The sequence below is a fragment of the Varroa destructor genome, unplaced genomic scaffold (assembly GCF_002443255.2).
Source record: "Varroa destructor unplaced genomic scaffold, Vdes_3.0 BEIS01000007.1, whole genome shotgun sequence".
In the NCBI taxonomy this organism is placed as follows: Eukaryota; Metazoa; Arthropoda; class Arachnida; order Mesostigmata; family Varroidae; genus Varroa; species Varroa destructor.
The window spans coordinates 5,037,884-5,063,020 of record NW_019211460.1 but is presented as its reverse complement, the minus strand read 5'-3'; the positions used below and the strand labels follow the sequence as shown (position 1 = coordinate 5,063,020).

Below are 25,137 nucleotides of genomic sequence, written 5' to 3'. Positions count from 1 at the left end.
TAGTTTTTAGTCGCGTAATTATAATCGTAAGAGATTACAGGAATTTTGATGGGCTTGACATCGACTGGGAGTTTCCTCGTGGCAAAGAAGACAAGGACAACTTTGTAAAGCTGCTTAAGGACCTTCGGGAAGCTTTTGAGGTAGCATTTTCGCAGTTTGCCTATTTAGTAACTCACGTTCTTAAAATATGAAAATTATACATGCTAACGTTATGCTAGTGTAGTAACAAAGTTAGAGTAAAAACGGCGTAATCGACTAAGCGTTGAGAATTAATCTCTAACATCCTTTTAAACTAACAGGATCAGGTGATTTTTTAAATGGGTCTCAAATGAAGAATAACTAGAGCTATGCCGTTCCATCCAGTAATTTGTAGCACGTGGTTTTAAGGATAACCAGACGGCTCGCAATTGTAAATGGGGTGGCCGAGTTCTGGCTCTGGAATATATAAAAGAGATAATACTTAGAAAGGTTAACTGCAGTAAGTATGCGCAAGAAGCTGTGCCCTGCATACCACACAGCCTTATAATAAGAGATGAGAAACAGAGTTCAGAAAAAGACTTTATAGTAGGTAACGAATGGAAGCCTATGAGTAAAATACTCACAGGACAACTTTGACCAAGTAGACGTTTGGCCTGAGTAAACGCTAACGAACCATTTTTATTGCAAACTCTGTCGCTGCTGCAAAACTACCGGACTTTGTAGAGTTACAAAGTATTTGCTTCCTTTATACAGTAGTGCACTGGTATAGCTGTCAGGAGCAAAAGGTGCGAGGCGCAGTTATGCAAGAAACAGAAAGCAAATCTTGATCCGGTAGCTTAATTAAGCCTCTCTCAATTGACTTTATCATACAAATTTTTTCATAGATTTTTGTTCGGCATCCTTGAGTCCGTTTATCGGTATCAAACAGTGTTTTCCGATCCGCAGTAGCGAAATAACGCTTGCTATAAAATTTAACAGCAAGTTTTATTTTTTTATTGTTGTCACTTTTTCAAGTGCAGTGACCCAAACTTGTTGCGCACTGACAAGACTGGATTGACATTTGAAATAAGTTAACCTTAATTAACCCAATGCTGCTCTTGGTAACATGAAATATTTCTATTCAGACCAAAGTTATTGTACTAATTTATTTAAGTGTTTTGTTTTTTAATTGATAGGCTGAAGCCAAAGAGAAAAAACTGAAACGATTGCTCCTGACGGCCGCTGTTTCGGCGGGAGCGGAAACAATTCAGAGCGGATATGATGTGCCTGCTGTTGCTGCTTATCTGGATTTTGTCAATGTATGTATTCCGACTTAACTGCAAGGTTCAGTCATACTGAAAATTTTAGGCATACTGAAGGATAAAAGGATTGCACTATGAATGTGTACTTTGTTAATTTTGCGTGTTTACAGGTGATGTCATATGATTTCCACGGTAAATGGGAAAAGCAGACCGGCCACAATAGTCCTTTGTTTGCACTGTCATCAGAGACGGAGTGGCGCAAAATGCTTAGCATGGATTATGGTTTGTTTTATTAAGATTTTTTTTTTTATCAACGTTTGTGTCTAACAAGTTCGTTTACTCAATTTACTCAATTTACTATAGCTCAATTTACTTTTTGTTCTCTACTTTTATACGTAATTTAAAGATTGTCTTCTTAAACCTATCATCGTAACAAAGTGGTTGTACGAATTTTCAGAAACTAGCTATTGATTTGTTTAATCACAATAGAACATTTTCTATTTCTATAAGATGTCGGAATTAGTAAGAAAAAAAAATCGGCTTTAGAGTCTGAGCTTGAAAAAGTTTTGTCTCATGGATAAAAAGCTTAACAGGCTTACAACAAGGCTTACAACAGAATAAGGAGATCGTCTTGGAAATGCATCTTCAAAAAATGCCGAAAGCGAACAAAAGCAGTAACATGATTAATCCTAAACTGTATTGATAATACGAATTGTATTTGGCTGTATCCAGCACATTTCGAAATTTAATAACTTTAGAATTACGCGCTATTAACAGACTACTTTGATAAGTTTGACTATATGATAAGTATCTCAGTCTTCCAGAAGACTGTAAATTAAGACATATAATACAAATGCTGAACGTACGGAAACTGTGTAAAGATGAGTCCCCCGTAAATTGACTCCAGTTAAGTTGGAAATGTGTGTGACGTGACTCGCGTGCAATTTTCGGAGCGTACGGTCGCCATAGACGAGGCGTCGTTTAGCCTTTACGGCCAGCCAGCCAGCAAGGGTTCACGCAAATGGTCGCTTTGGTCGACCGGCGGCAATGTCGAGTAAATTCGGATGTAAGTTATTGGTGATACTTGCAATGGTATCTATATTAGGCTGGAAAAAAATTCCCAGAAATGATCTGCTTACAGCCTGAATATATGGTAAGAAGATGGCGCAACGCTGAATGAGTCTGTGACATAGTCATTATCGGTACCAACTCTAGATGAGTCGCTCGTATGCGCTCGCAGGTAGTCACAGAAATACACCTTCGCGCGTGCGACTGTTGTATATTCTACGGATGTCTAAGCCTGTGGTTGAGAACAATACGATCGAAGTAACCCGTTCCCATGGGAGGTTCCTTGCTGTTTTTCGCCAAACTGCAGAATAACGCAGGAGAGACCTGGTAATTTGGCTTGTGTAATTTAAAAACGTTGCCGAAGTTAAGCCGAGCTTAAGGTGCGCGTTGACTCGGCGCTGGTGCAGGATGAACGAAACAAGCAGTCGATTGCGACACGAAGATATTATGTTAGAAATAGAGTTTTCACATTTTTACTCGATAAAAATCACGGTTTATTCATGTCTATGCAATAAAATTATCTACGTGTGTCCCCTATTCCACAACATTCTGCAAAAATTTTCAGGTTACGTGTTAAAGGTGTGTCTACCACAGTTCTGAGACTATTTTCATTTGTCAAATATGTCGGCACAAAGTCAGCAGGTCCGTCCCTCGTTTTGACATGTGTGGTCGCGTTTTATCGTAAAGCAGGATGACCTGACCGTTTGTTGGATCTTTCTTCTTGGTCGACTTTACAACTGGACCAAATAGAAATGCTGGCGAATTGTCTAGATAAGTAGAAACAATAATTGGTGAATTAGGCCCTTGCGATCCCGCCAAAGGCAAGATCTGATTAAATCCTAAGCTTTGCTTTTCTCCTGGAAGCACTCATTTCTGATTCATGTTGATATACAGACACCATTTCTCCTAGCCAATGACAGTTCTAAAGGAATCGGTCATTGTGGCTGTGTGACACTCGATATCAGGCGAAATGTTGGGATGCAGCATTAAGCCGTAATTCCTTGTTGAATTCAGGGAATCAGCCAAGCTTTGAGTTCCTGTGTGGGACAAGGGACCTGAAGCAGTTAACGACAGTTGTGAGGCTGCAGCCTTTCTGTATGGCCAATTCCCAGGCTGTCTGTCGGCTATCTGCTTTCAGATGATCATCACCAAACTCAAGATAGATAGCCAATCACAGTTTGGACATCTTCTAAGTCGCGACTACTGTTATCAAACTCGACACGCCATTCTTGAGACGTGCTTTTAGTGATAACAACGAAGGAAATGTATCGGACTTCTGCCTCGAAGATATGCATAGCACGGAGTGTCTCGAAAACTCGGTTATTTTCCACTTATGGCGTGCATTTTTAAGCCGAAATTATTTTCATCACAAAGCATGTTGATGAAAAGCGATTACGAACGGAACGGTATCTTAGAAGTAAACAATAAGTAAGAAAAAGTGGGAAGGTAAAGTTTTTTTAAACAAGATTTTTCTATATATATATATATATATATACATACACACATTACATAATAATCCTAGACATTTTCGTCGTTAACGCCATACAATGATGAGGTTCTAACTGAATGAATCGCATTCGCGGAGATACTACTGCGCCATAATTACAATTACGCGCACATGTATGATTAGAAATACGTGTACGCAAAAAAACAAAACATGAAATTGAAACCTCACTCAATTTGTAACACCACTGATACTAGAGGTTCGTGGACAGATACTGGAGAAAAAAACAATTTAGTAGAATTGTTTTTTTTTTTTTATAATAAATAGAACTAGAATTTGTTTCGATAACTTAGTCTTTTAGTATGTCGAATTCAGACATATCATTATAATAGTTAGTCGCAATAATATAATAATATAGAAAAAAAAAACTTAATGCTCTAGAAATAAAATAATTGTTAATCAAAATATTTCTGTTCACCGCTTTTACAGGTGTGAGGAAGTGGGAATCTCTAGGTGCCCCGAAAGAGAAACTAATAATTGGACAGGGAGCATATGGTCGCACTTTTACGCTGGCAAACACAAAACACAACGGAATGAATGCTGCGGCAACGGGAGGCGGGAAGAAGGGGGAATTTACGGGTGAAGAAGGCTTCTTGGCCTATTATGAGGTAGTATAATCGATTTATTCACTATGGCCATTACTTTACTAACACATTTAACTAGCTGTAGTTTTTTGTTAGTTCCTACGTTAGTTGATTATTGTGCAATGTCTTCACTAATCTGCGCAAGGTAACTGAAACATTTGCGATCCACAATTAAGACCTTTTCGTTTCCGATTGTTCGTTTCCGAAATTTCCGATTGACATATAAACCCGAGCGAGTCAACTATGTCAACGTATAAAATGGACTACAACATTCAATATTTTTTGCATTAATTGTTTTTCAAGAGACAAATCGCATTTGTTGCATTTTCAAAGAGCATGAAGTCATATAAGGTTGTCGAAGAAACCTGAACGAATGTGAAATTTTCGCATCCGACACTATGCCCCTAGGCATCGCCTCGCTTCAAATCTATACCTTACCATTAGATGTTTTTAGGTTTAGTAGGCACATTAACACTATCAGATTATGACGGAAACAGAAAAACCTAGATGGGTGCGTGTGCACTTACGTTTCGTGCTTTCTATGGCAAAATTTAAATCATACCTCCTCCCAAAAAAATTTTGCATTTTCTGAAGCCATTCTTTTTTTAGTTTCAATAATATTCGCAATTAGATATACAGTTAAGAAATGTATAAAAGCAATACTGGGTGTCGCAGGCTGTGTTTGAGGTATGTTAAAGCGCGACTAAAAAATTCAAAAGCCATCGCAGCAATAACAGATAAGGTGTTTTTGGTTTTTCAAATAGGTGTGTGATATGATGAAGAAGGGCGCGACGTATGTGTGGGATGATGAGCAGAAAGTTCCTTACGCCTACCTTGGTGACCAATGGGTCGGCTTCGACGACGAAAGATCGATTAGGTAATATAAAATGCACACGTATTTTTTCTAGCTAAAGGGACAAGAACACTCCTTTAGGGTCAGGTGAAATGGTGTCTAATTATGGAGCTGCATTTTAGTAACAACTAAACTGGTTGAAAAATACTCGTTTTGTACTAAATCAACGCACGACTTTTTTTGTCCTACATTATATTTAGCATGAAAGAAAGTTGAAGAAAGAGTACCTAATATAGTTATATCAATACACACAGTGTTTTTTTTAGGCTAACAACACATATTATGTGAGACATCAGTTTGTGATATTGTGTATTCATCCTAGGCACATAGTAAAGCAAGTGAAAATAAGTGCTATATTGTGTAAAGAAAGATGAAGCCGAAGGGCTCTTTTATTTTAGGACTTTTTTTGAACAATGATTATGTATTGCCCCTTTTATTTATTTATTTCTTACAATGCTACATTCCGTCACCTTTTACCGATTTGCCAAATTTTGTCTTTTTTTGGCGTAATATAGAAACAAGATGAAGTGGATTAAGAAGAATGGATTTGGTGGTGCCATGATTTGGGCTATCGATATGGATGACTTTCAGGTACGTGGCCACACTTTTACATCAACCAGCAATTGTCTAAGCCGGTCTTCATAATACACTGCAGATCACTGCAACTAATTATAAACTTTACGTTGTGATCTTTTGCACCTTATTTTGCATTTTACAACGCATCGTATTTTTCTGAAACCCTTACTGCTAACAGGGTACGTGCACGGATAAAAAATGGCCATTGATTGGTGCAATAGGAGAGGAACTTCTCGGCCATCCTTCCCGCGGGCCAATTAGCTCCCTCGAAAAACTTGCTAAAGTAAGCCCTTACGCACAACATTTACAACACGCACCCACATGTTATAGGCCTTATATGCTAAAAAGAGCGTCGTTAGTTTCTGGAGCCGTATATTTAATCGTAAACAGTGATTCTATGTATATTTTAATGCTTTTGTAAAAAGCATTTTCAACTAGTAGGCATTTTATTTAAGGTATCTGCTTTTAGCTACGTGTGTTATTCTTTTAATTTCTTTATTTGCGTAAGCTTTCTCAAAAATTGATTTTTCAATTTATAAGAGACTTCGCAATCGCAGTAACAGCCGCGTACCACGCGATGTTAATATGTAAAGAAAGGTGAGAATCTTGCTTCGGTAAGTTTTAAGAGTGGCTTCGGGAAAAGCCAAGGATTTTTTGAGAGTTATTTTTAATTCACTGATATTGATAGCCGCTTCCGCGCCTTCCCGAAAAATATGTGGATTTCTGTCTATTGTACTGTCGATCAACGTTTCATTAAAGGTTGCTGCTCGTAACGCTCTTTTTTTTTTCTTTAAAATGAAGAGTGGCTGTTTGACTACGATGACGAAAAGGGCGTCCCTAAGGCACTTTCAAATTTACTGACATGCTCGTTTCCACAAATACTTACAGAAGTTCCAATTATTCTGTGGGTATTATAAGATGCCTTTTGATTTTTTTGATGAGCTTTCTTTTTGATGAGACGTCTTTTTCTTGCCGTGGATTCTTCACATAGGCACCCGGGACTTTTCCCAGATTCTTCGGAAGGAGTGTAGGGACTGTCAGCCGTATAAACCGCTCATTCGTATAAATAAGAACATTTACAATCTTGCGTGGAAAGCTTTCGGAGCGGCCAATTTTTACAATATTAGTATTGCATCGCGGAAATTTAATTTTGAAAATTTTCTTCACTTAGCTAACGCATACCGCACAGGCACTTGTAATTAGGCATCTGCTTTATATACCTGTAAAGTGAATCAAGTAATATCTACAGACTGACTAGGAATATTCTATTTCTGTATAGGAGGTGAAAGCAGCTACTCCGTCTACAAAGAAAGACAAAACTTCGTCGCGTAAGAATCCTTTGGAGGACCTAACCAATGCACCTAAGTCAGTCATCGAAGAGCAAAAAAGGCTTAAAGAGAACGAAAGTTCTCTTGAAGATTACCCTGAACCTGGTACAAAACATGAACATAAATGCTAAGTCTTTATTTATCAAATCTATACAAAGCTATTTAATAAGTAGTATGTGACCAGCACTGGGTTTAACAGCATTGGGTGGGGTACAACACCCTCACGCTAGTCGATCAAATCACTTCTGCGGAACCACCATCACTGACCCACGGACCCACGCAGTTACTTAACAATCTTCATTTGGAATGGCTAATAGGAATTTGTTGGTGCAATGAGCGTAAGACGCCGAGCGTGAATATGCTCACGAATGCCATATGAGAGTATATAGGAGATAACCGAGATAAGCTGACTTTACCTATAGTAGTAGAATAACATTTTAGGACAAAATTAGTTACTTAATCTATCTGCCAAGTATTTCTGGATGCTTATCATGTGCACCATACTTTTACATCTTTATATCAGATACAAACGCTCGTATCGTCTGTTACTTCACCAACTGGGCTGGGAAACGCAGAGGCCGAGGTCGTTTTGAGCCATTTAATCTCAACCCCTCAAAGTGCTCTCATATTGTGTATGCTTTCGCTGGTATTAAGGACAATCAACTAGTACCCACAGAGGAAAAAGACGAAATTGCCGAAGGTGGAAAGGGTACGTGTTAGATAATGAACATAGGACACAAAGATTATCTATTTATGATTGAAAGACTACTAGATACTGCTATAAAAGCCGATTGCTAGCGGAAACTCGTACTTACAAGGATCATTTTTCGAAAAATGTACTTACCTACCATGCAAAACCAATCGCGAATCATATAACAGCTTAAGAAAACTGCTTCCTTCGCCCACACACGCACTCCGTCCAGATGCTTCTCGTATTGTTTTTTGTTCTAACATGTACTTCTCTAAGTCACAGGCACTGCACGAATTTTATTTGCGACAAACGTTACCGATATGCTATCGTAGAGCAACGGAGAGAATTTGATTTATACAAGTTAAACTTTTCATAATTTTGCCGAAAGCTATTTACTTATCCGCGACGCATAAAACGGCAGTATGAATAGAAAACGTATAAAATGCCACGAATATTTTCGACCCTGTTCGATCAGCAACAGAAAAGTACTTCGATGAACTTCCAAGGAATCGAAAAAAGAACAAAGAAGACATATGCTTACATTTCAGTTTACCTCAACAGTATTATAAAAACGCAGTTACGGGAAATAAACATTTAATTAAACATTAAGAAGTCCAGCCTTCACCGTAACGGGCGTTCCATTGAAACTAGTGCAGTACAATAGCGAATTTATAGAGAAAATTGAAAGGCTATTGGGATGCAAAACTTTCCTTCGCTCTATAACCATATTTTTTTTAAAGTGCATATTAATCAAACATTACGTTTACATAATGTTAAAATAATGATAAAGTTAAAGATGTTGTGAAGTTTAACCCATATGTATATGGAACTAAATACACATTGGTACATGAGCTTCTATAAGAACTATCTGAAAATTAAATCTGTTTTGAAGCGTGTCTCTTAACTTCATTTCAGTGCGCAGCCCATGTGAGTCGCCCAAAAAGTATATAACCTAGATAAAAAAAAAACTGTTGAAGGTGATATTTCAATCAATTTCCTTAATTAGTTTTAAGACCTACGATGGTTTGCATAGAAATATGTAAAATGGAGCAATATGGCTAATAACGAGCACTCCTGTCATACCTTAACCCGTCCATCTCATTTTTGTCTACTCCGACAGAACATACAGTCCGACTATAAAGTTCTTTAACTTCTATTCGTACGAAGTTTTTACCTTCAACCGTTGGAGAGGCTAAATACAGTTCATAAAACTTGTACAACAACGAATATTTCATTTTTTATTTTCGTATTTTGTGTCTTTTTTGGTTTAGATTAAACAGTTTGTAATACTGGATTTGACCGAACGATATTTATTGACAAAAGCAAGAACTTGTATTTGTGTAACATGACTTAGGTTATTACGAACAAATTATTGACTTGAAAAAGAAGAATCCGTATCTGCGTGTGATCCTTGGAGTTGGCGGTTGGATGCTTGGTTCAGGTCCTTTTAGGAACGTCACCGAAAGCAGTTACAGGTACCATTTTTCACTTTTTTTCCTGGCTATGTTTAGCCTAACAATGATGGAGCTTCATAATTAGGTATAGCAATTCGTATCACATACATAATCTGCATGTAAGCACACGAAAGTATATAGTGAGAAAATCGGGCGTTCAACTAACAAGCTTGTCCTACACGCTTTGCGTTACGTTTAACAGAAGACATTGTTAATTGAGAAAATGACAAATATTTTTTTTTAACAATTTTCTATACAACGCATTCAAGCTGCTTCCAGTATTCCTACGGTACAACCGATCTGGAGATTGGACATAGAGAGGATTCGTTTTCCTTCCTTGTTGTTGCGTAGTTAGATTATTTCGAGCAAAATTTACAAATTTCAGTGTATATTATCGTTAACTCTGGCATCATATTCGCCTGATTGTTTTCGAAATAATGCCTTCATTTTCTCAGCAGGAAGCCAACATTAATCATATTATGAATATAGTCTTCCCAGGTTAAACACGATTCGAGTTTTCAGGCGAAGATTACTTATGAATATATTCCTCGATTGTTTACGGATGTAACTTGAAAGATGTTTTCAAGTAGTTATTATAAGATTTACCCACAAAAGGCGAAGTGCGGAAAAACGTAATAGAAACGCTTCAGTTTTTGGACTTAAGTTTAGTATTGATAAGAAAAATTAAGTTAATTAGAAGCATTAATTAGAAGAATTTAAGGGTTTTTTTTTACTTGGGATCCCCAACACACTTTACGTAGTATTAAGAAAACGCTCTAGCAGATAATATTTGGGCATAGACAACAATAGTTAGAGTTTGTTTGACTTTTATCAGACAACACTTGCTCCTAAAGTTATAGAATATCTAGTTTGAATAAAAACCTATTTTATGGTTACTTGCGCAAACATTTACAAGGATTTTTGAATGCTATCTGAACAGGTCTACTAACCACATTGCTTCTCGCTCGGACATAACACCGCACAGAATATTCAGTGAAAGGTGTTTGTAAAGCGACGAGTGAACTTATATGATATTTTGTAAACCCAATAACATTTAGTATGTTTTACATTTATTTTCAGACAAAACCTGTTCGTTTTTAACGTGATCGATTTCCTTCGCGAGAAAAACTTTGACGGATTGGATATTGATTGGGAGTTCCCTCGAGGAGCTGATGACAAGGAGAAACTGTCCGCTCTCGTTAAGGGTACAAATAAGCAATTGTTCCTACCGTTTTTTTCCATCTCTGTGTATATTCAGCACACTATACATGTGCTGTTTTTATTCTTTAAAAAAAATCTACGCATTTCCGACTGATTATATTTTGACGGGCTTTTATTAGGAACGAAAGCCATATTGAATTTCGTATATCTGGTTACCATTCGGCAACTTGAAATTGAGGTTTTTTTCACGTAATCTGTTAACATATATTTTTAATAGTTGTAAGCGCTTGGAAACGTAAACCTTTTCTTCTTCCGACCCACACTAAATCTATCACGTCATCAGATCTGGTGATGATATATACAAAAGACTTTCCTAAATCCAGGAGCTCCAGGAGCGTTGGAGCACCAGTGGAAGCCCGTGCAGCCTGCAGGCATCTGGTTGGTACCCAAAGCATTTTGCAACTTCATATATTGAAGACGGCATTGAAAAGTCTCATCTTGAAGTCCACTCTCGCTTTCGGCCTTTGTTTGTGAAATACTAGAACGCACTGTAATTAAGTTGCTCCAAGAGACTTCAAATCAACTATCGTTTAGGATCACTGGCAATGTCCTAATTTCTGCCAACGAATTCGGGAACTCAGCCAGGGCAACATTTTACCTAATGGCCCAGCCAGTCTCCTAACTAGATAATTGAACCTTTGATTTTGTTAAACAGCAAGCAAACAAACCTGCCAAATGCCACTTGTAAGCAATGACTCAACAAAGCACCATGAGTTCCACCCTTTTTTCCCTAAATTACTTTTTCGAATTTTATAATTTTGGCATTTCGAGAAAATAAAATCATACCAAGATTTAGGTGAAAATGGAGCGAGTTCGCATATGAAAGAATGATTAGCAAAACGAAATTATCCGACCATAGTTTTATTAAAAGCAAAGCGTTTTATAGGATAGTTTCCATTTTTTATTTCTATCCTGGTAACAGTTCAGGTGACCTTGTAAATTTAATCCACGTTTCATTCATTCATCCATCCAGGCAGAAACCACTCGCTTTACACTGCTAAATGTATCAGGGGGCCACGTCGTGTGCGTCATACCGTGTATTTTCCCAAAATTTCGTTTAGGGGCTGCGCTAGCCAAACGCGCAGTCTCTAATTAGATGGCATTTAAACTATTTACAGTCTATTAGGGTTTCCTCTGATAGAAACTACTAATTGCGTCACGGCTAGTAATTCGAATAGTTTTGCTAAAAGACGATAGAGGGAGTGTGAAGTACAATTTGAAGTAGTGAAAATTGCTACGATTCTCAACGATTCGATAAAGCTAAGCAAAACAACTTCAATCAGATACAATAAACATTAAAACGCGATAAATGGATAGCCTTTGTTTGTATACATATACGTATATATATATATATATATATATATATATATATATATATATATATATATAGCGAGAGAGAGAGGTGCAAATATAAGTAACCCATAGTTTTAATAGAACTCGAAATTACATTTAATTGACAAAATAGAACTAGTATGAATAGTCTTCGAAGACGGCGTTCCATCAATGCAAAACGCTTGAGAAAATAGCCAACGATTTTTAGCGAAAGAAATGCGTATGTAAGAACACGCTTAGGAAGAGAACGTCCTATTTGAATTTTATGGACCTGCCGTAGGTTATGGTGGCAAATCTTGATTATGACTTCTGCTTTCAAGATTGTTGCCCGTTATTGAACGGGCAACAATCTTGTTCAACGGAATGTTCTTTTGGGCTGATCGAAAGATCTTTATGTTTTAGACCTTCGACAGGCATTTGACGGCGAAGCGCTGTCCGCAAAAAAACCACGATTGTCACTCTCGCTTGCGGTACCTGCGTCGTTTGAAGCTCTCGCAGCCGGGTATGTGCTCTATAGTCATAACCGTTTTTACATTGCTTCTGGTACCTGCCGTTATTCGTAGCTTTTAAAACATGTTTTTATCTCATAACAGTCAAGCTAGAGGTCATGACATAGCATGGTAATTGTTTTCCTATCAAAAGGAAGGTGATTTAGTACGTTACAGTTTCTAATACGATTCTCCCATCTGGGCTTTTACGCATGCTGCGCGTTTCAGCTGATTCTTCACTAAACAACAAAAGCAGGTCAGGTAGTAGATATTATTATTTTATAGACAGAAAGAGCTTCACTCAGCCTCTTTGTACTGGGAACCTTTTAGGCTAAAGAGGAAAACCCGTTGTGAACCATTTAGAATGCAATATACCTAAAAAAGGTATGTCCAATATTACGCCCAGTATGCGACTTACTTAGTCGAAGCAGGCTTGATCTATGCTTAGACCATATTTGTGATCCGATCGAGGGCTGTGAGTAGGCTCATTATAACCACATGTTTTTGTTAAATCTCGCTTTCAGTTACGATGTGTTAGAGCTAAATAAGCACGTTGACTGGTTTAATGTGATGACATACGATTTTCATGGAGACTGGGAGCGTCAGGTAAGTTAACTTGTAGTCTAGCAGAAGACACAATAGCGTGAAATAGGGAGCGAACCAATACATTACAGTCTGCCTGACGCTATTTAAATTACCAAAACCACAAACCTCGATAGAAATTCAACATCTATTTGAAAACAACGAATATTTTTTATACGCTATTTATGTTTACGTTTTGATTACGATATCGCCTTTTTTTTCTACTTCTGACCAATATTGTCCAAGTTCTACGTACCCCGGTAACCGACACGACGTGTGCTTTTGCTGCTTTATGGCTTAATAGGTTGGGCATCATTCTCCGCTCTTTCCGCTGCTGTCTGCGTCCAATTACCAGAAAAAGCTTACTGTCGTAAGTACAAATTATTCAGAATATTTTACATATTTCTTATATTCGTATTTCGTGCAGCCCGTCAGCTATATATATAGTTTATGGGCTTCACGAAATGATGTACTTTGAGGTCCCCAGATGAAAACCACCCTGATATACCCATGCAATCCTGGAAGAAAACAGTGGCCAGGGAATAGAATAAGGAACAGTATATAAATACGGGAAGTGTGAATGAAGCTTATTTTTTTTTAACTAAGCGTGTAAAGATAATCGTGAAACATCAAAGCAAGCGTTTTGCAGGCTCCTCCTTAGCTATACGGTCGGCATGAGCATCACTATCCTTGATTAGCATCACCTCGGTGCCTGTATTAGATCGAAACCAGTTACCCTCTTATTTAATTTATCAAAACAACTAAGATTGAATGGGTTTAAACTCGCAAAATACGAACGCTGAGATCATTGCTATTATAATCCTTGATGTCTGCCATAATTTTAATAGTTAAAGGAGGGTACTCACACCTTTGAGTCGTAAGCATTTTTTACAAAATCCCGACGTTATGAGAAATCTATTTTTATTAACCAACCAGTATAAAAATCTGCTTAGATACAACTCTCTTACTTAAAAGTGCGTTTACCTGCATGCGATATATCTAGTTGTGTATGGCATGTTAACTTATTTTTAACTAGCAGGTTTCATGGTTTCCTTTAGCACGAGTGAAAGTGTCGTTAACCTACGTTTTTAAATATTTTTTTTTCTTATCTAGGACTTCAGCGCCGCTGAATGGGCTCGAAAAGGTGTTTCAAAAGAAAAACTTGTGATTGGCTTCCCAACTTACGGAAGAACTTTCACGCTCGCTAACGAAACGTTGACTGACGTGGGCGCACCTGCCGTATCTGGTGGTTCGCCTGGTAACTTCACCCAGGAATCTGGTTTCTTGGCATTCTATGAAGTCTGTGATATGCTCAGGGCTGGAGCTACTTTAGTATGGGATAATGAACAGCAGGTATATTTTGGTATATCGGCGTGGACGGAAAATATTTATATCAGCCAACGATATAAATTAAGGATTTAAATATTATAGCTAGTTTAGCCGAAGCTCAATACGACAATCGCTGATAAACAACATACAACAGATATACAGAGTAAAAAGGCAGTAGCAGGATGGCAGTTCTAAATACAGTAGCCTTACAATCAGAAATGCAGTTCCAGTTTCGGGAACTAGATAGGTTTTTACTTGAAAGGATCTTTAAATTAACTGCAGACCGAATTTTTTCCCAACTAAAAATTTACTAATTCCTTAAGTAAAATATACTTGATCCTACCCGTAAAAAATGACTCCGAAGTTAAACGAATCACTATAACAGGTAGCCACGAAACGGTCTGGTGTCGAAATAAGTACGAAATCAAGATGCTGTCACAATTTTTGTATCGTATGTGCAGGTTCCCTATGCGTTCAAGGACGATCAATGGGTCGGCTTCGATGATCAGCGCTCGCTTCGGATGAAAGTTCAGTGGCTGCGTGAAAATGGATACTCGGGGGTGATGATCTGGTTAGTGAGATGTCTTTACTTGTTTATATGTGCTACACAATTTGAGATAGAAATTGGCAAAAAAAATGTGGTACTTATATATTCATTAATTACATCATACTGCTACCACTTTATGAGAAAATGAAGGGGTTCGTAGTAAATTTAATATTAATTATTCCTAGGTCTTTACAAAGGTTATTCTACCATTATGCAAAATGCTGCCTATGTGAATTTAGTAACTTTTTGACAGATTCAAGTTAGTTTTATACTACCAAAAGCGACAGAAATAATCAAATCGATCATAGTGGTATGGATATATGTAAATTCTACTTTTTTAGATTTCTCTAAAAAAATTGCTTGTGTTAAAACCAATATTGTAGGTCAGTAGATCTAGACGATTTTCGTGGAACATGCACAGGAGAGCCCTACCCTTTGCTGTCAGCAGTGCGCGACGAGCTCAAAGGCTACACGGTTCAGGGCTTAGAAACTGCCTCTTCTATCAATTATGGAAATCTAGGACCGAATGGTGGTACTTCACATATGTCATACAGCTATATGATGAGTTTAGGTATAAGGGTTACGGCTTATAATGTAGCTATACAAAACGAGACAGCTAAATTTCGAATTTTGACTAGCATATCACTTAAAAGGACAATTCTGGAACTTTTTTTTTTTACGAATATTCCGTTAAAAGCATCTCCGATTAACAATTCAAATAAGTGTCAGTTTCTTAAGATAATTTTTCTATGTGTTCCGGTCCTAAAGTCATGTTTGTCTTTTTTATGAAGGTCTTTCGTCCATTGAAGATGTGTGTATTGTTGTACTTTTTTCATTAATTTTGCATTCCTTTGATTTTATTCATTATAATAAAAGACAATTCAGATTTAGCTAGCGTAGCCTATACACATAGTTTAGATGGTCCACTATGACCATATTAAGTTTCGTAATTTAATGTAATAACCAACATCTGAAATGTATTATACCATGCGAAAGTATTATTAGTTTGTGTTAACTTTCGACCCCAGCTGTACCGTACACCCCCCACTGTACACCCCACCTACTTTCAAACCAGACTATGAACTTCGAGCTCCTCGACATTTCCCATAATATATAACCGTTCATTTCACGGCTTTTCCACAAACCTAAGTTTGGGTGGAAGTTCTAGTCAAGTCACTTTCAGACTAGGTATTCAAATTCCTTCTATCAGTTTTGCAGATCCGTCAACTAAACGCTTGTAGAAGATAAAAATGCGATCTCGAAGATATTCACCCGTTGTCAAGAAACTATTGTATATTAATGATGGCACATTTTTATTTTATTTTATTGATGGATGATTACATTACATTACATTACTACTTTGTGGTCAAAAAGCTGCCGGTTATTTGCATTATAATAGAGTGCCTTACTTTTCGGAATCGTTTTCCAGATCCGTTTGAGGTAGTCTGCGAAGATGAGGATACGCCGATTTCGTACCATGTCGATAAGAAGGACTGTACAAAGTACTATCTCTGCCAAGGAAAGGTAAATGTTCTCCTTCGACCCTTTTCCTGAACAGCTGGATCTGTCAACTCTTTACTTTTCTCTTAAGTTTAGTTTATCAGAGGCTATTTGCTGGTGCGATATTTACCTCAAAAAGATAAGCGTTTTTCAAGGTTCTGATAGTGGCCTCTGGATCACGCGGTGTTCGATAAAATCCTACACGCATTCTACTACTATTACAGAATATTATCTATCTAATAGTTTTGAAAAAGGAACGTCGACCTTTAAATGCTTGTTCTTAATACTAACCTTTCAAAACTTTCGTACGCCTAGCCGGATAGCTACGTAAAATTATATTATTATTATTATATTCATAATGTTCAAATTCTAATAATCAACATAATAAATCATTCAGTCAGAATAAGGTCTTATCAAGTGTTACTTCGCTGAGTTACCAAAACACACCTGGCGGTCCTTTTAAGAACTTCGGTTCTAAAAGTAGCAATGATCGGGCTTAAAGTTTCTCAGACGGTTTTCATCAAGTTATATTGTAAAAGCATCCACTATAATTAATAAATACATTTTTAAGGATCTGCATAATTCTTTTTCAAATGTTCGCGAGGTGTTCTCACGCGTAAACCTGTCGTCAGGATGAGCTTCCCATTGCGGACAGTTTCGACCTACCTCAGTGATATTTGTACCAATACTGGACCGCTACGAAGTCATGATGACAGTTTTGGATTCTTTTGGTTCATCAATGTGTCAGTGGACGTCAAAACGCTTCAAGTTGCTTTTAGCCATAATCGAATTCCTAGAAGAGCGTTCGAGAAATCCAAAAAGCAAAACCTTTGTTTCTAGCACTGATTGTCTTTCCGGATTTTTTTTTATTTGTCTTCAGCACAGTCGCACCTCCGATTCCTTTGGAATAAATGATCCGTATAATTGGATCAGTACAGAAGTGCTTTAACTTCAATGGTGTTTTTGAATCGACATATTCTATTCTGGACCCTTTTCAATCGTATTTGAAAGCATGACTTTTTGTCAGCAAAAGACACTTACCGTGACTACGCCATTGTTGAACAATTCGCTTTCATGAATCGTTTCCGTACCGTCTACCGTTTCCAAATAGTCCTGGATGTTGCTTAAGCTGACGATAATATCACCTCGGTAGGTTAAAACTGGGCCAGGTCAGCTGGAATAAATCTATCGCCTGGTGACAATAAGCGGGCGAACCGTTTGGTCCTTTTGGGAATCGAAACAGTTGGTTAGCTGGTTCTATGGGTTAATAGAGGAAAAGTGATTTAGATCTCACCCCTGACAATGGATGGCCTTCCATCAGTATTTGTCTCCTTCTTGTAAATCGGACCAACGTTAGCTATTTTACTTTAACAATACTGACATATTAGTTGCCCACGAACACCATTTCCTGGCTATACCTTACTTGGTTCCGTCTTAAGTCGATTTTCTGGCTCCTTTCCATCAAGGTCTCGAGTAATCCCTACAAGAAACTTCGATCGAAAACGGCGTAAGGAGCCTTTTAGTCTTTAGATTAATAACGCTAAATTATTTTACAACAAACGTTGAATAGAACGAGAGCTCTACAGAACGTAACGAATAAACTGTCTTGCCATAAGCGGATCTTTGTCGAATTTCTCAAACGTCTTGAGATCAGAGAACCCCTGCTGGAACTGTTTAAATGTCCGACGCCCAGCTGTTACGCTCGACTCTCTAAAGACAAAATGTTTTTGGCCTATCTACGTTTCTGTAGGCTTGCACAACGTTTGCTCTCAAGTCATATTGCTATAGAGAAAACAACGGCCATTTCCTTTTCGATGGTAGCACATAGGCGGGTGAACTTCTCAATAGTTCTCAAATAGGTTGATTCGAAGATGCAACTTACTATAATAGACAGCTATCCCGCTTAAATTCTTGAATCGATTGGTGGTCAACATGTCCGATGTTTTGTGCACCCGAAAACTTTAGTTTTCTTTGCATATTTTGTTTGGGCCTGGAGCATCGTTTGGTGCTTGATGACCTGAAAAGCATTCACAACGCAATGATGCCCTATGTGCGTCTAATAAAAATTATTTTCACTAAACTTATTTGGTAGACATCTGTATTTAAAACAAGTTAAAGCTTCAGGTATTCATCTAAGACCCATATATGGTCGTACACGATTATGCGTCGAAAATATTTTGAACGAAAACAGAAATAAAACGAATAATATTAAGGGGAAAAAGCATTTCTCACCTTCGATCAAGCCGGACCAAGTAAAATATATGCAATATATCGGTGGGTTAACTTTTTACTGTGATATGGTTTTCCCCGATCGTCGTGACCCATTGCAACAAGTGCTATTTCTAGACGGTCTGCTTAAGATATTTTGTAACGGTCAGTTCAGAATCGTGCGTGTCGGTCTTCAGTGAAATACAAAGAATCTAACCTCGCCTGAAACTTTTCACGTTGCATATTTATGCTTATTTCAGTGTCCTTAAAACCGCAAATCTGAACTTTGAGCGACATTATCCAATAAGCCAGATACTTCGATATTCATAAATATTTTGTTTATATGTTGTGGTTAAGGCTGACTGTTTACGCTTTTGTGTGGGAGCCTCATAAAAGAAACATGTTTTTTATACAGCATACTCAAGCTTAACGTTCAGACATCTTCATCGTGGTTCCCTTACGGTGATGTATGTGTCATCATCAGAACCATTGACGACTATGTGGTAGCTTGAGGCATGGGGCTACATTACGAAAGTCATTGCAAACAGTGAAAGCACTTCGACAACCTCATCAGCTTTCAGTCGCTTCTTTTTTATGTAGCCTTACCCTGATCTGTTGAAGCGTAGCAAAACAGACCACGTCCATCCAACTTCACGTTTCATGTTCGCAGGCACGTCATAGCTTGTCGAAAATTTAGGAAATTAACTTGCCGAAGAGGTAGAAGACAAAGTGCAAGGCACGCGGTTTGAACTTAGGTCTCCGGATTGTTAAGAAAGCTCGAAACAAAGAAACCATACGCTGATTTGTTTGACATTCTTTGTTTGACAGGTATGATTTTGAGGTAAATATGATGATGACATCATTGAAAAACGTTTGCTTCGTTCAGTAGCTTGACATTTAGACATCCATTCCAACTAAGCAAAGGCTATCCTCTTTGACGGGTGTTATCTTGTTGTGACGTTGCCTGGTGTTCTCAAACTGTATTACTGGACGTTAGGGACTGCGCTGAGGCCCTCATATGTAAAATCGTTCCCCCCGTGCGTTAGACTGTCCACGCGGGCAGATAGTAGCGCCATGTTAGTCCTTCCCTAAAATTCGACATTAAAAAATATTCACACGGCAGATATTTCATAGCACCAAAATATACTACTGGCTTAATATACAAATAATTGATAAAGTATACCTGGAAAAAGTGATTTATAATGACAAAATTACGCCAGATACTGTTGAATCTGTATTTTCTTACCGATTGATGTAACATGTCTGTTTTTGTCAACATAGCTGTTGAATTCCTCTCTTTTCTATATTCGTGTTGATAAAGATATTTTTCTGTTCTATTTTGTCTTTAAACTTCAAAATGCAGTGGTCCCGAAATATACGTAAGCTGCAGCGCTGTCTTCTTTGTCAAAATACTTGACGAACATAGAGAATCGATGAAGGCTTGCAACTTGACGACTGATCCTTGGTCCCCAGGACCTGTTTGTCCGGTAGAAGACTGTTTCTAAATAAATAATCGGTCATTCACGAAGTCTTTTTCTTCCTTTCATAATGACACTGTTTCGTCTACGACGTAAACTACACCATTTATGTGCATCGACAAACGTTATTCCAATAATAACAAAAAAAAAACTTGAAAGAATCCACATCCTGCATTTATAACATAAGGAAAAAGTTCGCACTAGACGTAAATATTTCGCCAGACAACTGAGCACATTATCGAACCCCCTACTGGTAGATAGGTAAATAGATTTTGGTGTGACTTAGATATGTAGGTTGTAGGTAAAAATTATTGCAATGCTGAAAAAATCTAAAATAGCTCTGATTTTTCAGCATGACGATTACTTAAAAAGTTTACGGCTGCAAACATTCTCAGAGAAACTTTACCTTACTTAATTTCCAGTAAAGGTGATTAGGAATACACACGTACCCTCTCTGATCGATTGTCTGGCACAGTTCCGGATGTATATCGAAAACGTTACTCCAAAAGCTAGCATATAGGCTCGACTTTCTCCTGGGTCATGCCAATTATAAAAAAAAGCCAACATCAAATGGGTCTTTGTAAAAGTTGGTCTCAAGTCAGTCTTATGCTGAGATATCGTAAACACTATAGTGAACACTAAGGCTTAACCAACTTCAAGGACTTATCCCCTCACAAGATAAGCATTAGATGCGTGATTAACAGCGTGATTATAACAGCGTGATTAATGAGCTCAATGAGTTTTTATTTTGTCCAACGGATCAGATCACGAAAAGTAATCAATGTATCATTAGATAAAAAAGTTAGAATGGCAATTACAGTAAGCAGTTCTCAATAAATTTATCACCATTGATTCTCTTGGTTCTCGCACATTAGGTCCGACACCATATGCCCTGTCCTTCCGGACTTGTGTTCAACCTTGCAGAGAGGGTTTGCGACTGGCCGGAGAAAGTAAGTAGTATACACTAGAATTATTGCTAGCGATGTAGAAAAGTGAACGTTATTAAAGGCTATAGTAGTCGGTTTTTTATAATCGTTTAATGTTTATGAAAAAACGCTGATATTATATGGAGTTATCGTGCATTTTTAGAATTGCCCGATGTCCAATATTACTACGACAAATAGCATTGGATGTATGGTCGACTAATTATATCGAACACTAATTGTTTTTTGTCGTCGAGGATTTGCTCACGACTAGTTGAAATCTTGCAGAGATTTTATTACTGAGCTAGGAATTTTAAACTTTACTACGTCTAGTTGAAAGTTGTCCTTAAATTTGGCGTGACTTAGTAATATTACGTTTCACGCTGTTATCGGAAACATCTAGCCCCGTTTTGGTTTAAAAAAGATATAAACAATTTGGATTTGGTTGTTTTCTCCACACACAGAGACATTAAAGACCTATACAAACATTATAGCATAGCATTCCACACTTAGCGTTATAATTTATGAAGGTATCCTCAAATTAAAAAAAAAGAGTGATAAGATAAGTGTAGGTCAGTAGCTTGGTGTCTTGTGGTAGAAGCAAACTAAATAATTCCTAACTTTGTTTGTCATTCTTCCAAATGCCATAAGCTGTGATCAAAAGCAACGAATATTAGGACATTCCTCATTTAGAATTACAACCTTGTAAACCGTCTTAGCTAAAAATTAGTGTTAGACTCAGTGCACTAGATACGCCAAACAATAGAGTCGAATTGGCGTAACTTTTTTTTATATTCGTGACATTTAATTGATATGAACTTCCAGTCCATTTTAGTAAAAACCAAAATCTTAACTTTATAACACTCTGTTAAAAAATATGGGCACAAAATTGTTCTGTAGTAAATATGTTAGCATAATTTTTGTTTTTATTATGTGAAGACGAATTAACATAAAATATATATTTATGTATTGCTTACTATACGTAAAATACCACTCAGCCTTTGGACTGATCTTTTTGCGGATCGAGTTCTAAACAGGAAAAATGCTGCGAGATGTGTTTTTGACATGCTTGAAACACACTTATAATTACATTATCACTGCCCTCAATTGGTAAATGGCAAAGATTACACAACGTTATTTACGTAGAGTGTCGCCACTTCATTCGGGTTTAGTATCAAGTTAGACAACCGTAACAACCACTTTTATCAAGGATGTTTATATCGCAAAGCCATTACCGGGCTCGTCCTATTCAATGTTTCTCGTAAAGATAGAATATTTAAAAAAAACTGGTCGATTTTATATTTGAACAGCAGCTATCGCCTTTGACTGGCATGTAAAATCCTAGTATAACAAATCAAAATGAAAAAATTTGCTGTCTAGGCGTCATTTTTAAGCCTCACTTTCATGGAAAAAGACGCGAAGGCATCCCCTGGTGCGAGACAGCCCTGAAGCGGTTTCTCAGTATGGTAGGTTACTGCCACCATGCCACAAGTGAGTGCTTTTCATGAAAGTAAGGCTCAACAATTACACCTAGACAGCAACTTTCCAACAACCAAATCCAGTTTCTAAGTGGTTATTGCATTGCTTAACTTAAATACATGGGCCCTGTTTAAGTAACGATACTTCCTTGCATGGAAAGCAGTGCCAATTATGGTTATTGGTTTATTGGTTATTGGTAAGCTTATATTTTATCATAATTATCTTAGTTTGTTAAAAACCCCCTACTACGTTCAAATTCCATATTCGTTCCTACTTTTGGCCAAAAAAAGGTAGCAATACATATAAAAGTGCGGTCTTATAAAAATAAATAGATTGTTTCATGAGAAAAATTATTCCTTTCGGTAATTGATTTTTTCGTAAATTTTCGTAAAATCCTTCGAAACGAATGAATCCTTCGATATGAATGTTTCAATAAATATTTATTATCGCTTTTTACTTAACCATGGGAATGGCATTAGTAATTATTATAGGAAGATAGTTATGCTAAGTATTTGCTAGAAGTACTAAAATGGTTCAAAATAGTCGAAAATTGTTAACCTAAAAAAGCGTGACAATTTTTTTGCTAAAAAATGTTTAGAAAAAAAGTTTTTCCTTTGCTTTAGACAGTCTTAAAAGCTAACTGCGGCAGTGGATAAGCTTGCTGACAGATTGCGATTTTTACCGTACTCTATCCTATATATGATATACAATTAATAACAGGAATACAGTGAACGCACTTACGTCTCAAACGATGCCGATGCATGTACTAATATATCGACTGGAAGTACGTGCTAACACGATTAATAACGCTTGTGAGCTTTCTAGGTTGAAGATTGTGCCCACATAGGTCAGCCGAAAGAGGATTAGGAAAAGCTGATCAGCCAGTCTTTGTTAAAAATTTGCATTCCGTAAACGCCTGACTACTGGAAGGACCCAAGGATCTTAGATTATTTTTATTATCATTATCTTAATGCAAGTTCGTCTATATGAACCGGTGCTCACCGAAATGGTGAGTTATAGAAAACCGCGACGACGTATATTAGATATTCGACATATACATAGGTGGTACAGCCTGTAGCATTTAGAACTGGGACGGCAAATGTGTGCGGGAGTTCAATTACAATCAAATTAGACGTTTGGGCGGCCGTACTAAGCGATATATGTATCGATAAACTTTGCTAGCTAACGTTAAGATTTCTTCGAATTAACCGCTGAATGTGTGCTGCAAGGCGCATAATTTAACCTAATTGTAAAGAATCATTTTCAGGTAAACCAGCTGGGAAATAAACGCCAGGTTCCAAATGTATTCCCGCAACCGGGAAGCAATCTTTTGTTAGCTCTACGCAGCCATAACGGACCTACGACCGATTTGCCACGTGCTCATTCTTCACCAACTATCGCTGAGCGTGATTAGCTCGCAATCTTGGACCGTGTTAAGTTCCACCTGTGTCCTAGATTGCCTCAAACAACCTGTTTCTGGAGTGTTATTTTTACTGCCATCACGTGACTTCTAACGGTCTCCTAAGTATCACGCAACCCGAATTGAAGTTGGATTCGTGTCGTTCCCGTGGTTAAGACGCTTATTCTAGAAAAATTGATATATGTAAAGGTTGTGTGATTTAGGTGACTTTTTGTAAAAACGTTGTATATAGGTGTATGCCAATGATATGAAAATTATAATATAATTGATAATAAGTTGAAAAAAAAACCCCTCAGGTTAGTCTTCAACGCTCTCTCCAGAGGGTTTTGCGTTACGCTCCTCGGCAATGCCCATCTTAAAAACTTGTTTTATAAATAGTGGCTCTACGGGGATCGCTTCACCTATTTATTTCTTAAGTGTTAGATATTTTGTTTTTATTTTTGCAACCTGATTCACAAACTGCGCAGGAAAAATGTAGTCGGTTATGTTAATATCATGTTAGTACGAATGTTGTTGTTACTACGAATATTAATTACTTATAACATAATATACACAGTTTTAGTAGTAGTAGTAGAATACACTGGTTTATATACTGTTTAAAAGATTTATATATAAATATGTTCGATTGATATAAGGAAGAGGTTGTTCCAGGTTGAGACGATTACTGTGAACCTAAGTGCTGCACATGAGAGCTCGTCAGGCAGCACCGCCTTCAAACAGAATGTGTAAAAAAACTGGAATTAATTATAACCGGTGATTTGGGGGTACTGACTTCGACCAAATGAACATTAAATGAGAACACAGAACAAGGTTCAAATATGTGTAGAGCCAATGTGGGCTAATGTTCACTATCGTTAAAAATAAGTACACACCAAAATCTATGATCGGTATAAAATTCGAAATACTTAAACATAACATCATACGATATTATGTTTAAGTATCCCATGCCGGACGTTTTATGTACTGTTCCCGTTTCAGCTTGTTAGCTTATACTCCCTAAACTCCTACGACGTGCAGGTTATAAAAAAAAAAAAGGTGATTATATAGAGATGCATTTTAAAGAGTTGGCATAAAAATCAGTCCTTTATTTGACTGCAACATTTGGTAAACACAAAGCTGGTGCTCCGATGGCTCTCATAACGTAATTGTTTGCTTATAGTACGTAGGTGATCTAAGCCAATGTCAAGGACTAGATACTTACTCGTAGTTTTCGCACATAGCACATTTTTTTTCCGATCAACAAACTATTAATTATTACATTTTTGATAATGAAATTTTCATACATAGGTATACCTGTTTATTTCTGAATTAACATATGAGCGTAAATAAAGATATATTCTTAAAACGGACTT

General features: G+C 37.3%; 1 protein-coding gene and 1 long non-coding RNA gene across 8 annotated transcripts in view; one reads left to right on the top strand and one right to left on the bottom strand.

The window, feature by feature from the left end:
- Positions 1-25,134, top strand: part of Cht7 (chitinase 7) — a 106,469-nt gene extending 81,335 nt beyond the window's left edge. Inside the window, exons 6-26 of one of the 4 annotated variants that reach the window (XM_022813964.2) lie at positions 41-140; positions 1,155-1,277; positions 1,391-1,502; positions 4,222-4,400; positions 5,141-5,253; positions 5,745-5,820; positions 5,984-6,088; positions 7,085-7,238; positions 7,657-7,842; positions 9,179-9,299; positions 10,359-10,483; positions 12,234-12,333; positions 12,844-12,925; positions 13,206-13,271; positions 14,015-14,254; positions 14,692-14,801; positions 15,161-15,306; positions 16,207-16,301; positions 20,839-20,913; positions 23,191-23,374; positions 23,633-25,134. In XM_022813964.2, the coding sequence (XP_022669699.1) occupies positions 41-140; positions 1,155-1,277; positions 1,391-1,502; positions 4,222-4,400; positions 5,141-5,253; positions 5,745-5,820; positions 5,984-6,088; positions 7,085-7,238; positions 7,657-7,842; positions 9,179-9,299; positions 10,359-10,483; positions 12,234-12,333; positions 12,844-12,925; positions 13,206-13,271; positions 14,015-14,254; positions 14,692-14,801; positions 15,161-15,306; positions 16,207-16,301; positions 20,839-20,913; positions 23,191-23,232 (2,350 nt within the window). In that variant the 3' untranslated portion in view covers positions 23,233-23,374; positions 23,633-25,134. Of the gene's footprint in view, positions 1-40; positions 141-1,154; positions 1,278-1,390; positions 1,503-4,221; positions 4,401-5,140; positions 5,254-5,744; positions 5,821-5,983; positions 6,089-7,084; positions 7,239-7,656; positions 7,843-9,178; positions 9,300-10,358; positions 10,484-12,233; positions 12,334-12,843; positions 12,926-13,205; positions 13,272-14,014; positions 14,255-14,691; positions 14,802-15,160; positions 15,310-16,206; positions 16,302-20,838; positions 20,914-23,190; positions 23,375-23,620 lie in introns of those variants that run through there. The other 3 variants (XM_022813962.2, XM_022813963.2, XM_086975001.1) reach the window with 3 other exon arrangements.
- The window catches only part of LOC147754227 (uncharacterized), a 46,255-nt gene continuing 37,414 nt past the window's right edge, over positions 16,297-25,137 (bottom strand). The window contains exons 1-6 of one of the 4 annotated variants that reach the window (XR_015317206.1): positions 20,413-20,843; positions 19,092-19,573; positions 18,160-18,294; positions 17,701-17,767; positions 17,319-17,501; positions 16,297-17,070 (exon numbers count right to left, since the gene is read on the bottom strand). This is a non-coding gene — a long non-coding RNA (uncharacterized LOC147754227). Of the gene's footprint in view, positions 17,071-17,318; positions 17,502-17,695; positions 17,768-18,159; positions 18,295-18,509; positions 19,574-20,412; positions 20,844-25,137 lie in introns of those variants that run through there. The other 3 variants (XR_015317205.1, XR_015317204.1, XR_015317203.1) reach the window with 3 other exon arrangements.